This window comes from Cynoglossus semilaevis, chromosome 12 (genome assembly GCF_000523025.1).
Source record: "Cynoglossus semilaevis isolate Cse_v1.0 chromosome 12, Cse_v1.0, whole genome shotgun sequence".
Classification (NCBI taxonomy): Eukaryota; Metazoa; Chordata; class Actinopteri; order Pleuronectiformes; family Cynoglossidae; genus Cynoglossus; species Cynoglossus semilaevis.
The window spans coordinates 8,616,922-8,630,100 of record NC_024318.1 but is presented as its reverse complement, the minus strand read 5'-3'; the positions used below and the strand labels follow the sequence as shown (position 1 = coordinate 8,630,100).

The 13,179-nt window shown below is 40.4% G+C and overlaps 2 protein-coding genes across 2 annotated transcripts in view; one reads left to right on the top strand and one right to left on the bottom strand.

Moving 5' to 3' along the window:
• The window catches only part of tet1 (tet methylcytosine dioxygenase 1), a 23,254-nt gene extending 17,503 nt beyond the window's left edge, over positions 1 to 5,751 (bottom strand). The window contains exon 1 of the mRNA XM_025060540.1: positions 3,562 to 5,751. Coding sequence (XP_024916308.1) covers positions 3,562 to 5,724 — 2,163 coding nt within the window. The 5' untranslated portion in view covers positions 5,725 to 5,751. The remainder of the gene's footprint in view (positions 1 to 3,561) is intronic.
• A 3,189-nt stretch (positions 5,752 to 8,940) lies between these two features.
• Positions 8,941 to 13,167, top strand: slc25a16 (solute carrier family 25 member 16). The gene is made up of 10 exons (XM_008321904.3): positions 8,941 to 9,238; positions 10,098 to 10,218; positions 10,545 to 10,637; positions 10,716 to 10,849; positions 11,051 to 11,114; positions 11,760 to 11,881; positions 11,987 to 12,053; positions 12,151 to 12,313; positions 12,429 to 12,497; positions 12,829 to 13,167. The coding sequence occupies exons 2-10, from the start codon at positions 10,137 to 10,139 to the stop codon at positions 12,983 to 12,985; spliced, it is 951 nt and encodes a 316-aa protein (XP_008320126.1). The 5' UTR covers positions 8,941 to 9,238; positions 10,098 to 10,136; the 3' UTR covers positions 12,986 to 13,167.
• The last annotated feature ends 12 nt before the right edge of the window (positions 13,168 to 13,179 follow it).

The window sequence follows — 13,179 nt, the reverse complement described above, 5'->3', positions numbered from 1 at the left end:
TGTGAATGTGCAGCCATCCGTCACCTTGTCGTCAGAATGCCCACGTGCAAATGTCACGGACACTTTACTTTTTCTCAAGGAAGGAAGATATTTTTCCCTTTTTCACTATACAGATGTAATATTGTGCAAAACACAAAATATCACGTTGATTTCTGCTTTTTCATTTGTGAGTGATTGGTGGTAAAGTATTAAGCGTAGCTGCCTACAAGGCCTTTAAATTTTTGTACCTTTTTCGTTTGTTGGTTTCTTTGTTTTTTAGGTGGGTAGAGGTTTTGTTTTAAGGTTGCTGTTCTGCCTTTGGTCTCTTTTTTTTACCTCAAAAGAATGACACTGAGCAACATGAAACTGAAACCTGCCCAAACTGAGACATCCTAAGTAGTACATTGATTCTATTGATTTAACATTATTATTGCATTAGCAAGTCTGAAGTAGATATTTAGTAGACATTTTTTAAAATCACTAAACATCTGTTTGATTGGACACTACACTACATTATGCACTATGTGTTTATGTGCAGTTTTATTGAAAACATACATCTTTATCAATGTCTATTATAATTCAGTTTTTGCAACTGAAAGTAAAGATAAATAAATAACATCAAGCATCGTTGTGTAAAATGTTGACAATACAAAAATTGCATTTTTTTTGTACATTGTACAGAATCATAATTCCAGCTGGAATACTACAAAGGTACCTCTGTTTAGAGTATTACTACACATTAATAATCAACATCATCGAGTTAATTTACCTTACAGAAGGGCAGAAAAGTTTATATTTTCTTTCCTTATTTTTTGTGTCCATCCTGTCAATGACAGCCCTCTGCTGACCTACTCAGAGCACAGTGTAACCTAATTACCTGCAGGCCGGTTACTGAGTTCAAAACCTTAAACCCTTAATAGCGCCTGTCCATTGGTTATCTCCAGTAATCCTCATTATGACCCTGAGTATACTCCACCAGACAAGTGAGGCGGGTCAAAGGTCAGTACCAGACAATGAGGTTACCGTGACAACCATGGGTGCTTAAAAACTCAATTTTCATGCGTCAGGGAAGGAAAGGGAACTGACAGGAACGTCTGCAGGGACAAATGACTTCCACTTAATGGATTCACTTGAGACAATGGAGCGTTTGGCTGCCTGAGGGTCTGTATAGTATAGAACACTATAGCACTTTTATATTTAAACAAACTCAACACTTTAAATTGATCTGTTCACTGCAAACTCCCTGCAAACTGGACTGCAGCTGTGTCCCGTTTCTGCCAGAGTTGTGTCATGACAACTGAAGGTTATTTTCAGATATTAATGGCAGCTTACTTGGTTCATAGTGTGGTAGATTGCTGTATAGCTAGAAGGCTGCTGAATAGCATTTGTAATAATAAAATAACAACCCTACAGCTGCACTGCACTGAGCCACAGATGGAGACTGGAGTCTGAGAACAAACATGAAATTGTTTATTTCTGGTTTTATTTCATCTCATTTTCAAAAGAATGTATTTTTTTCATTTATTATTTCCTTAAAACCAAGAATAGGATTCACATGTATGACACTGTCTGAACTCAATTTTGGTCATTTCCCCCCCCCCTTTAGTCATAAACATTCACTGGCAGGGTGTGTGAGCTTGATTAGCAAGATTGTCCAGCAGAGTAAGTGAACAGTTAACTGACATTACAAGTATGAGATAAAAATACAAAAGCCACAATATGTTTTGTCAACTTTTTTTTACAAAAAGTGTACACACTGCAACTTTGCCCTGCCCTGCACCTAAACTGCAGGAGGTTGCTCAATAACTGTTTGACAACACATATTGGCAGCACCTGGAGCAGTCTTTAACATCCCAGTGACACAGGCTCCAGAGCCACAAGCATAACTGGCACATTCAGAGCAACAGCAAGCTAATAGGCGTGTGTTGCATTTTATGGTACTTGAGACTTCAAGTACTTCAATGATAAGAAAAATGCATTTTGCAATGGCAACCTATAAACCAGGTTTTATTAACTCCGTTTTGTCCCTACCCATTTGTTTTGGTTGCAATGTCCTGACATTTCAGCATACCCATCAGGACCACATATGCTACATTACTGGTACAATTTAAGGTCCAATGAGCAGTGGTCTTAAAAAAATAATAAAAACATATACATTTATAATTACTATTTTTTTTCTTCTAGATTAAAATCCTTCGCTAACTCCAATACATACCATAATACCATAGGTATAAATCTGAAGCAGGGCCACACCTCCTCCACATAGCCACAAACGCACAATCTGACCCACTTTCAGTGAATAAGAAATGATATGAGAGTAAATCTCTGGCATGCCTGACCTCTCTCTCTCTCTCTTTGTGCAACTCTCTGTCTAAAACGCTGCATAACTACACAAAGGTCCTAGCCGCTAACGCCACAGGTGTTATATAATCAACCCCAATCTGTTACTGCCACTGCTTACACTTTGAGTCTTTACTCACGAAGGCACGCACACTTGTTCACACAAACCTGCACAGGCACATGGACTGTGAATCATACGTGTGCACCCCCAGCCCACATGGAAACCACTGAACGACAGTGCGTGCGTATGGTGATGTATAGCTGTAGGGTCTCACATTCCCCTTCTTTTCAATTGACAAACTGCCAGTCTTACAAAACATGTACCAAACAAGGAACTAAATGCTTTTTCATTTTAAACACCTGTCTGAAAATTTAACGACATGTGGCCACAGACTGCCAGTCATAGTGCTGTGTGCTGTGCCATGTGCTCATCTGGTAGCACATGGTGTTTTTTTTTTCACACATCTTACACGTAGAGTAAGTGAGTAGCTGATCTCATTGGTCCACCTCCTCCCTCCTGAATCCATTCCATTAACTTCTCTTGGTTCTTCTTTTACCTAAAAGATCCTTCTGATATTCTTATTTCTAATTCTGATCATCTCTAATCCCAATATCTTTCAAATTGCCATCAATAAAAGCAGCATTCAGATGGTCATATGATGATGTCAGCTTCAAATCTTCAGCTGCTTTCAATTGACAAAGTCTCCTTTCTAACAAAATATCAAGGACAATCGTTGTGTTTCTAGACATAATCTTTTAAGTGCATGCATTTGTCATGCATTTTGTGCAACTCTACAGAATCAATCTAGCTTTTGGTTATCTTACTGGTTCCCATACACCAGCAACACAAACACCCTCAGTGTTTGCAGTCTATTAAAAAGCTTCAGTCATTTAACTTTATTACCAAGCACACACACACACACACACAGAGGATCATACTCTAAACACATGCTGACCCACTGCCTGTCATGTGACACTGCCTTCCTGTCTCCCTCGTGTCACACATGCACCACTATGTTCATTGTCCCAGCACGCACTTACACGCACACACGCACATGTAGAAACATTCACACACGTACAGAGTAACACTTCCTCTTTTATTGCTCCACTCAAGTAGCATAAGTACAGGAAAGACCACAAAGCGTACACATCTCACAGTGCAGACGGTAACCCGCTCACCACTGTGTAATGAGCTGCTATTACAAACAGTAAACTGACTCGTGCAGTTTAACAAATCCTCACCTGTGCTGCAGAGAGAGTGAGTGGAGAAGCCTGTTTTCTCCTCCTCAGTTCCAGGCATTTCCTCAGTTTACAGATCTGGTGGCCAGTCCTGCGGTTGAGGCAGCAGCTGCACTGGCTGCAGTTGACTTTCCTCAAGCATGGCTCACACATCCCACACCTGCTTCGCTTCTTCCTCTCTTTCTTATGCAATTTAAAAATGTTCCCTGAGGGGAAGCAGGGCTCATCCGCCCCCCAAGACCTGGACTGTGCTAAGAGGCTGGGCTCCCCATTACCAGCATCGGATTCTGTTTCAAAAGAATACGAGGAGCAGGTGCTCTCTGAGCTGCAGGACAAGGTGGAACTACTGTCCAGGGAGGGAGTTAGTATCCTCGGCACCGTCTCCCGCTCTGTGGCTGCTACTGCAGCGCTGCCGTCGCTGCACTTTGCTTCGCACTTAGGATCTGTGCTGGAATGAGGAACAAGTGACAATGACAGCGGCGATACCTCTTTATGGTTGCACTCAAAAGCAGCACTATCTTTGGTCTGAGTCACTGCTGGTGTGTTCTTTTGACTTTCTTCCTGAGAAGGAGGGAGGTGCAGGTGTAGGTGGTTTGGTTCCCCGTGTTGTGAATCCTTTGAATTTTTGTATTTAAGAGAATCGCTATGGATGATAACTGGCATGTTTCTTTTCACCAGGACAGGCTGCATCTGTGTCATCAGGTCCGGTTTGGGGACAGCTGAGGATTCTGCAATATCAGGTTTTGCATCGTGAATGGTAGATTGCGCGCGAGTCCTATTCTCATTCAGTACTTTTACTCCAGCTGAATCTGAGGTGAAGGAGGCTTTGGTGAAAATTGAGGTAGCTGTGTTGCAGACTTGTAGAACACCTACGGGTATCAGTCCATCGTTACAACGAGCAGGACTTGCAGTCCGAGAGGCTGCAGTGTCAAAGTGGAGGTCACGAGGTTCGATGGATATACTATTCGCCCTGTCTTCGATTCCTTGCTCTTTTTCCTCACTTTCATCGTGGGTCTCAGCAACTTCCTCAGTAGCCTGCGAAGCTTCAGTCTGCCTCTCAACTGTTTCATGAGCCTCTGTTCCTTCTCCCTTTTCCTGGTTCCTCTCCTCCTTTCTCTCAACCCCCCCATCATTTGTACTATTCTCATTTGATTCCAAAATCATATGTTGCTCCTGGACAGTGAACTCAACATCTTGCTTGCCATCGTTGTCGAGATGATCATGCTCTCCACCACTGACAGATGAGGTGTCATTTATGTCACCGCTTTCCCGAGCCCCTGGAGAGACGGTGCTTGTTAGCGTAGGGGGTTCACGGAGTCCTTCTTCACTGTTGTCACTGCAGAGTTTCATCTGCCTGTCAACATCATCACACACAGTCGCTCCAGCCCCTCCAGCTCCACGGTTTGGGTCACCTTCATTGTTCAGGCTGACAGTTTCTTTGTCTTCTTGGGTGACAGTACTGCCACAGCTGCACGGCACACAGTCTTCCAGTGTGTCTTTACATGGTGGTGAGTCGGCTTTAAGAGGACTGCCCTCTGTGGCAATATTGCCCCCTAGATTTTGATCCCGGCTACAAACAGGAGGCTCCTGCTTTGTTTTTAGAGATACTGGGGAGATTTCTTCCACATTGCAGGTTTCATCCGGTTTTGTGTCTCCTGTGTCACTCTTGTTGGGAGATAAATCATCGATGCTCGAGGGCTGGTTTCTTATGTTCCATTGCTGTGATGCTGTTCTTCTTCCTGCACCTCTCCTGCTGTTTTTCCCTCCTCTGCAAGGTTTAGGAGGTTGAAAGGAAGTATCTCGTGGGGAAGTCCTTCGCCCTGGGGATTCTAGTAACTTGTCACAATGGTCAACTACATTCCTCTGGCATCCCAGCCTTGTTTTACTCAGGGCATGGTTATCAGAACCAGGGGCCCTTCCTCGGCCCCGACTAGAGGGCCCACTAACGCCTCTTCCCCGTGGGCTTTGGCCTGTTTGTGCCTGTGCTCTGGTTGTTGACCTTTTTGGTTCTGCAGGTGTTTTCTGGGGCTTCTCTTTTGCTCTCCTTTGGGGTTTGTTTGAATTACAGGTTTTTCTCCTGGTACTAATCACTTTCTGGTCAGTTTTTCTTTGAGAAAGTGTCTGCCTCCTGGTGGGTTTGGTGGTAGCAGGCATGGCTGAGGGCATGGAGGAGAGGATTTCTGGCAGCCTGCATGGGAGCAAAGTGTCTGACAGCCTTTTGCACAGCACACAATATTGGTTTTTTTTCTTTGTTTAATAAAACTTTCCTTTTTGTGTGTTTTGTTGTCAGACTATAAATTGAGATCTGTTTGCTGTTCTATTGAAGCAGTGCATGACCTGTAAAAAGACATGAAAAAGAGAATTGTGTATTAATTATAACATGTTTTTTAATTGTTCAATGTTCACTGTTCAATTGTGGAATTATTGCACTGATTAAACATGAAGAAACATATATGTAGAATAATTTATAATACAATGTAGACATTTTAGCCACCATTTTGTAAAATTATCAACATCTCAACAGTTCATTTTATCTCTTTTTAAAGATAGCAAGTGTAGGACACATTTTTATGTTATTCTTTACTCTTGCTATTTTATTTTATAATCCTTTTATTGACAGTAACATATGGGTCTTTGTGATAATAGCACTTTTTGACAATTCTCTAGTTATAACCGATTTTAGATGATGAAGTTAGTGTTAAATATTTTTCTTTTGCGCAGCCTTTATTTGTTTTTGTTTTTGTACACATTATAGGGAGGGTAAACCGAGATATTGTGACGTAGGGAGAGGACAGAATAAATTATGGTTGATGAGGCACCTCGATCTCTCACTGAAAAATAGCAGGTTATTCTGCATCGATAGCTTGGGCTGCTATTGTTTGCAAAAAATATTCTTGCTAAAAAAATTAACTCGTTAACTTTTAAACAGCGGGATCAAAATTCAGTTTCGCTCCATTTGCAACGCATTGCGTGCGTAAAGTGAAGCACGTTTTTGGCCATGAACAAAAACAGAAGACTAACAAAAGCAGCAGAGTATGTGAGCAGTTTAAAGGGCAGCCTGCTGGAGGACTCTGCTCTGGATCCTGTTTTCGACTCTCTGTCTGGCGGAAGAGGCTTATGACTGTGTAAGAACACCTTCACCGTCGCTGTGAATGTCTTGTTTATTATTGTTCTGCACTTGACCGCTGTCATTTAAAGCGACGCGTAGACGCGAATTAGAACCTTTAACTTTTGTGCGGAACGTTTTTTTTTATTCGGGAGAGTGAGTTTATTCTACATAGTAAGTTAGTAACGCTCACACTTACGGCTGAAATGCTTTACATACCAGCAAGAGAGAGGGGAGACAGTTGCACTGTCTGAACAGCTAATAATACTCCACTCCAGTGAGACAGCGAGACCTTGTATTGGTTTCCCTCCTTGGCAAATATAGACCGCTGCTGGCAACTTCAGTCCTCTCACGGCGGTGACACACGGGCATGGCACAAACACCGAGGCCGTCACACATCCAGTGGGTTTTTAAAATGTGCTCCGCGTCGTCTTGTCGGAGCAGGACGCCCTTCAGAGCATAATTTCCCTCTTGTCTCCTGTCAGTCCGACCAGGGCCAGTCCCGCTCTCTCTCCCTCCACAAACACAGGCAGCAGCAACAGCATCAGTCTCCTCTGGACAGCAGCGTCGTAGGATCTGGAGCAGAGTGAAGTGGAAAACCCGGACTGGAGTTGTCATGTTGTGTTTCTTACTGTTTTTTTCTCTTCTGCAGATGAATATTGAAAGAATATTTTCTATCAGTAAAACCAAGTTAAAAGTGTTGTAATGACTGGTTGTGTCAAATACTTGAGGTTAGATGACAGTGGACAACATTCCATGATCAAATATTCAAATTTCCATATTAAAATAATAATATTTAAACAAGACCCTTTTTAGAACAAGCTTTGGTTGTAGAATAAAAGTCAACATAGAATAACAAATTAAGCAAATTTTGAATTATTTTGCCTATAGCATATAATTTTCTAATACAGACTTCTGTATTGTAAAAAAAATCGAATAAATATTTCTTGTCAAAATTATTGGCGCTATATCATGTGCATGTGTTTATAAAAATGTACGTTTTTACATTGTTAAGACACACACACACACTGAGCCATTAGTGAAACGTTTTATGTTCATACTATTGGGTTGCAGTGTTTCTGTTTTAATTTCTAGTTGTGAAAACGGCTGCAGTTTCCAGGTTTTAACAGTCAAGTGCAGTCTGCGACGTCTAGATAATGGCCATTATTCACTGGAGTCTGGCCGTCTCCAGGGACATGTGCTTGCCCACTCATCTTTATCTTCCCTGCCCTTCTACAATGTGAGGGTTAATGATGCAATAACTACTCTCTAAAGCAAAGTGAGAGGTTTTTTCCCACAGTGGTATGCAAATGATATTTTGTAGTTTGTACAGCTCTCAGCTAAAATAAGAAAATATAAAGTTCATTATAGTCTTACACATTAGTTTCTTTCAATAATTTAAAATAATTTTAATTTCCTTCATGCCGTGACAAAGTCTTTACCATATTTTGGGTTTATTTTTCTCAGGAAAATAATTGTTTGTAAACTACTTAGTGTTAATGTAAGGATGACATTTTATTAGAAGACATAAAACAACACAAAGCTTTGTTACAATATATCTTTTGATCTAATATTAACTGTTTACCCTTATAGATAGATAGAATGGCGAAAAAACCTTAACAGTGAATGTTAATGGATATTAGTACATACTATTAGCATTAGTATTCGTATATGTGGATATTAGTAGATTCAATTAATAGGTTAGTGGGTTAGTGGTGGGTTAGTAATAACAATTTAACAATTAATTAATTGTAACAAATAATTAATTAAGTAAGTAATAATTAATAGATTGGTAATTAATAGGTTATTAGATTGGTAATTAATAGGTTATTAGATGATTATTGTTGTTATAACCACATTAATTTATTTGCATTGCGCACAAAAAACCCTAATCACATTGTATTTGCCTGGATATTATTTATTATTAAGCATGCTTATAGACCAGGATAAAACAAATTATATTTTATGTAACCTGATCTGTTTAATACTACCTATTTGTTTACCTTAATGAGCATACATTTATTATAAATTTGTTAAAATACTTGTAATTATTATAATTTCATATAGCCTACTCTAAAATGAATTCTATAAATATTTTTTAGAACTAAAAGACCGGTAATAATAATAACAGAAGAAGAACGATAAAATATTATTATTCGTGTATCTACTCAGGCTTTTGTGAAAACATTTAATTTTAACTTTTTTATAATCTTGTTTTTTCTTAATTACAAACGCAACCGCCTGACCCTGTTTCGACATGCTTCTTCGCTGGCTCTGACGTCATAAAACGTCAGAAACATGCGACAGTTTTTGGCCAGCACTCTGCCGTCCACGGGCGAAGGACACTAGAGAATCCTTCTGATTTCTTAGACTCATTCTTGACGCTCCGACCCTGATCGTTTAGGTCCGTGAGGATTTCGTGAAGGACGGGTGTGTCAGTGTCACGTCGGCCGCTGTCAATGATCATACCGCATCTGAGGAGGCAGGAAGGAAACGAGACTCTGCCTCGTAAGGAAAGAGGGTCTGGGATGGGATTACATCAGGGATCTGAGCCTGTCACAGCTTTAATTACATGTGAGTATGTTTGCCGAAGAAGCCACTGGGGCGCAAAGTGTTGTCTCTTATCATTTGACCTTGTGGATTTTTTAAAATAAGGCTCATTTAATGTGATAGGTTGATACGAATCTAGTGAAATGTGGTGCAGACCATGTAGGTCATAGTTGTACTTGCACGAAATATGTGTCTGGAGATTGACAACAGTTCATATTATATCATAAATACGCCATAATTATGAGCCTCAGTTAAAGTGTAGCGATTTCAGTAAAATCGTTTCCTGTATCACTGATGCATCATTGTGTTTAAAGTGACAGTAGATGGTGCACAGGCTCTTCCTAACTACAGTACTAGTGTGCACTGTGTTATGACAGTGGTGTTAATCTATGGCTCAGAGGTCATCCATCTTCGTTTTTTAAGTTCAGGTTTTATAAACGTGTGCGCTTGTATCTCATCTATCTAATCTCATTTAATCTAATTGTAAAGACAAAGTTATTTAAAAATATACAAATACCTATAGATTAATATATATATACACATCCCGTACATATACACACACATACACATTCAAAAAAAGTCATGTATCATGGGACCTATAAAAGTTTATGTATAAATATTTATTTATAAATATAAATATTTAATATATTGTTATTACTACTTAATTAAAGACTGTGAGATTTACTGTATTGTTATTACTACTTAATTAAAGACTTAATTTACTTTGGATATATAGTACTATGAAACTGTGTCTTTTAGTTTTCTCTGGCTCTGTGATTCTCTGGTCTTGACCTTTCATGATAACATCAGTTGCTGGATGGATAAACATTTTAGATTATTAGACGGTAATTCATGTTTGTGTGTTATCGTGTTCATTGTTCAGTGTACAAACGTGGATGTGGCGCTTCACTGAGCAAAAAGGATGACATCGGAGGCCACGGTCTCCACACCACCTGCCATTAGCAACTCCACTGCCTACTTGCTGCGCTCCTTTTTAGCTGGAGGTAAGATTTGACTCATCTGTTAGTTTTATCACTAGCAGCGTCTCTGGAGATTTACAGTCTGAGGTGGAATTTGACCCAAAGGCAACGGTTCATACTCTGGCAGCAACACTGCAGCCAATTTCCATCAAGCCTCGCTCCATTTCTTTAAGGCCTTCTGGGGTTTATTTGAGACCCTGCAACAGATGTTTGTGCCAGGACTATATTTTCATCACTGATCTAATGCCGATATCTAAATAGTAGAAGATGTAAAAGTATCTCAGGAAAAGTTTTACCCCAGATGTTCAGTGCTCCAGATGTTAATAATCTGCCCATGTGTTTCTGGTCAGGTTTGGCAGGATGCTGTGCCAAAACAACCATCGCTCCTCTGGACAGAGTCAAGATCCTGCTTCAAGCTCAGAACCCGCATTACAAACATCTAGGTAACACTCCAGCTTTGGAACATGAAGAATTATATCATTTTTTTTACACATCTGTGAAACGTCTGATTTTCTTTTCAGGGGTTCTTTCCACCCTCAGGGCTGTGCCAAAAAAAGAAGGCTTCCTGGGTTTGTACAGGGGCAACGGGGCGATGATGGTCAGGGTATTTCCATACGGAGCTATCCAGTTCATGACCTTTGAAAACTATAAAAAGGTATATTGTCTAAGGTTGATGGATCTACAGAGCAAACTTACATAGATTGTTTGCATGTTATCATTGACTGCTGGTTTGTTTATGGAGATGTGAGCCATCTCTCCCTTTGCTCCCTCCGCTCCCTCTGATACCCTCCCCATAATGCTTGTTTTATTGTTGTATCTGTTGACCTTTGTTACTACTCTGCTGTTCTCTTTACAGCTGCTAAGTAAACACTTGGGAATCTCTAGGTATATCCACAACTTCATGGCCGGCTCTATGGCAGGTAACTACGTAGTGATGTAGTATGAAGGCATGAAATATAAAATCTGTCTCATTGTTGTACAAGCTTCTCAATATGTCATAACAAATTAAAAATGTAGCTTTATCTGCAAATACCCTTTTATAGTAAATGCCCACAACAGACCAGTTTCAAGCTACATTTGCAAAAAGTACTCCAATAAAAGCGCTTCAATAAATGGAATCAATTTATAATGTAAATAAAAATGTTCCTGAAGATTTTACTGAGAGATGAGCATGATAAACAGCCCATCTGTCATCACACATTGTATGAACTCATGTGTGCCTCTAAATTGGATCAAACTTTACACATCACACATTGTATGAACTCATGTGTGCAGTTTTGTTGGTCATGCTTTGTTATTTATTTTCCTCTAAATTGGATCAAACTTTACATATCTGTTTTATTGAAAAAGATTCAGGCTGTAAAAAATAAAATAATTTGAGTGAGATATAACCGCAGCCATCTGAGCCCCTTCAGTCCACCTACAGAGGCTCAACACAGTAACCATAGTCTGGTTAACTCCTGCTAATGATATTAGGAAATAGAATGTGTTCCATGGGTGACAGTCAACGTAAACTAGTTTTACAGTAAAGTCTTGCTGACGTGTTAGTTTGTGTCTGTTTACAGGTATGACTGCGGTGATATGTACCTACCCTCTGGACGTGGTCCGAGCCAGACTGGCCTACCAGGTGAAGGGAGAGCAGCGGTACCATGGTATTGTGCACGCCTTCCGCACCATCCGCCAAAAGGTGACCTGTCACAGATGTACTTCATTAACAAGTATTTACTGGAAAAGAAGTGATGAGAGTCTCATTTAGTCCAACTGTAACCTTTCCATTCTCTCCTTTTTAAAGGAGGGGGGCATGCAGGGCTTCTACAGAGGACTTACACCTACACTTATTGGAATGGTTCCATACGCAGGTGACTGCTATTTGCAGCATTATTTTAAGATCCTGTGAACATTTTTTTATCATGGTTCTTCATCTTTATAAACCTTCTACCCGTTTCTCTCCTGTAGGCTTGTCCTTCTTCACCTTCAGCAGCCTGAAGACCCTCGGCCTGAAGCACTTCCCAGAGCTGCTGGGACGGCCCTCTGCTGACAACCCTGACGTCCTCGTCCTAAAATCCCATGTCAACCTGCTCTGCGGGGGGCTGGCTGGTGCCATGGGTCAGACAATATCGTACGTGCTGTTGCCACGGGCTGTTCCGTTCACAACGGGGCACAAGTTTACTGTAAATGTTTAGCCAAAATAGTTTTTTTTTTATTCAGCATCTAATGCCACCACATATGTTCAGGTATCCACTGGATGTGGCCAGGAGAAGAATGCAGCTGGGGGCTGTGCTCCCTGACTCTGACAAGTGTGTGTAAGTAGCACTCAAGTTTCTATTCTATTTATGGGTACGATTTTAAAACAATTTAGAATAATCCATGAAGGATTATTTAAAAAAAATAATTTTACAATGTCATCATTGGACTCAGTTGAACCAATCAGGTGGTAGAGGCATAGCATAAGTCACCGTGTCATGTACACTCCAAGTGTACAACTGTAATGGTCTAATGAAACATTACAGGTGTAACCATAGCACCTTACCTGAGAGGGTCAATGGCTGAACTCTCTACAGCTCAAGCTAATAACATCAGTTTACACTTTAATATTTTGAAAAATGTATATTTTCTTGTCTTGAACCCGTACAGATCATTGACCAAGACCCTGAAATTCGTGTACCAGAAATATGGTGTGAAGAAAGGATTGTACCGAGGCCTGTCTCTCAACTACATCCGCTGCGTCCCCTCCCAGGCCGTGGCCTTCACGACACACGAGTTCCTGAAGCAGGTTCTGTACCTGAATTAGCCGGTGATTGTTTTCCATCCAGAACAAATGTTAGTTATACCAGGTTCACACACACGCACACAATCCTTCATTTTACGTTTTTATTTTATAATCACTGGTTGCTTAATTTAACAAGTGCTTGTTTCAAATAATTGTTGATACGGTTCTGCCTGTTTGGGATATTCTGCAGTAATTGTTGACACCATTTTACGTTT

Bases quoted from the DNA above. Each gene is read 5' to 3' on its own strand.
- slc25a16 (XM_008321904.3), top strand. From the start codon at position 10,137: ATGACATCGGAGGCCACGGTCTCCACACCACCTGCCATTAGCAACTCC. The intron at 10,219-10,544 runs GTAAGATTTGAC...GTTTCTGGTCAG, and splicing joins GCGCTCCTTTTTAGCTGGAG to GTTTGGCAGGATGCTGTGCC. The intron at 10,638-10,715 runs GTAACACTCCAG...TTTTCTTTTCAG, and splicing joins CCCGCATTACAAACATCTAG to GGGTTCTTTCCACCCTCAGG.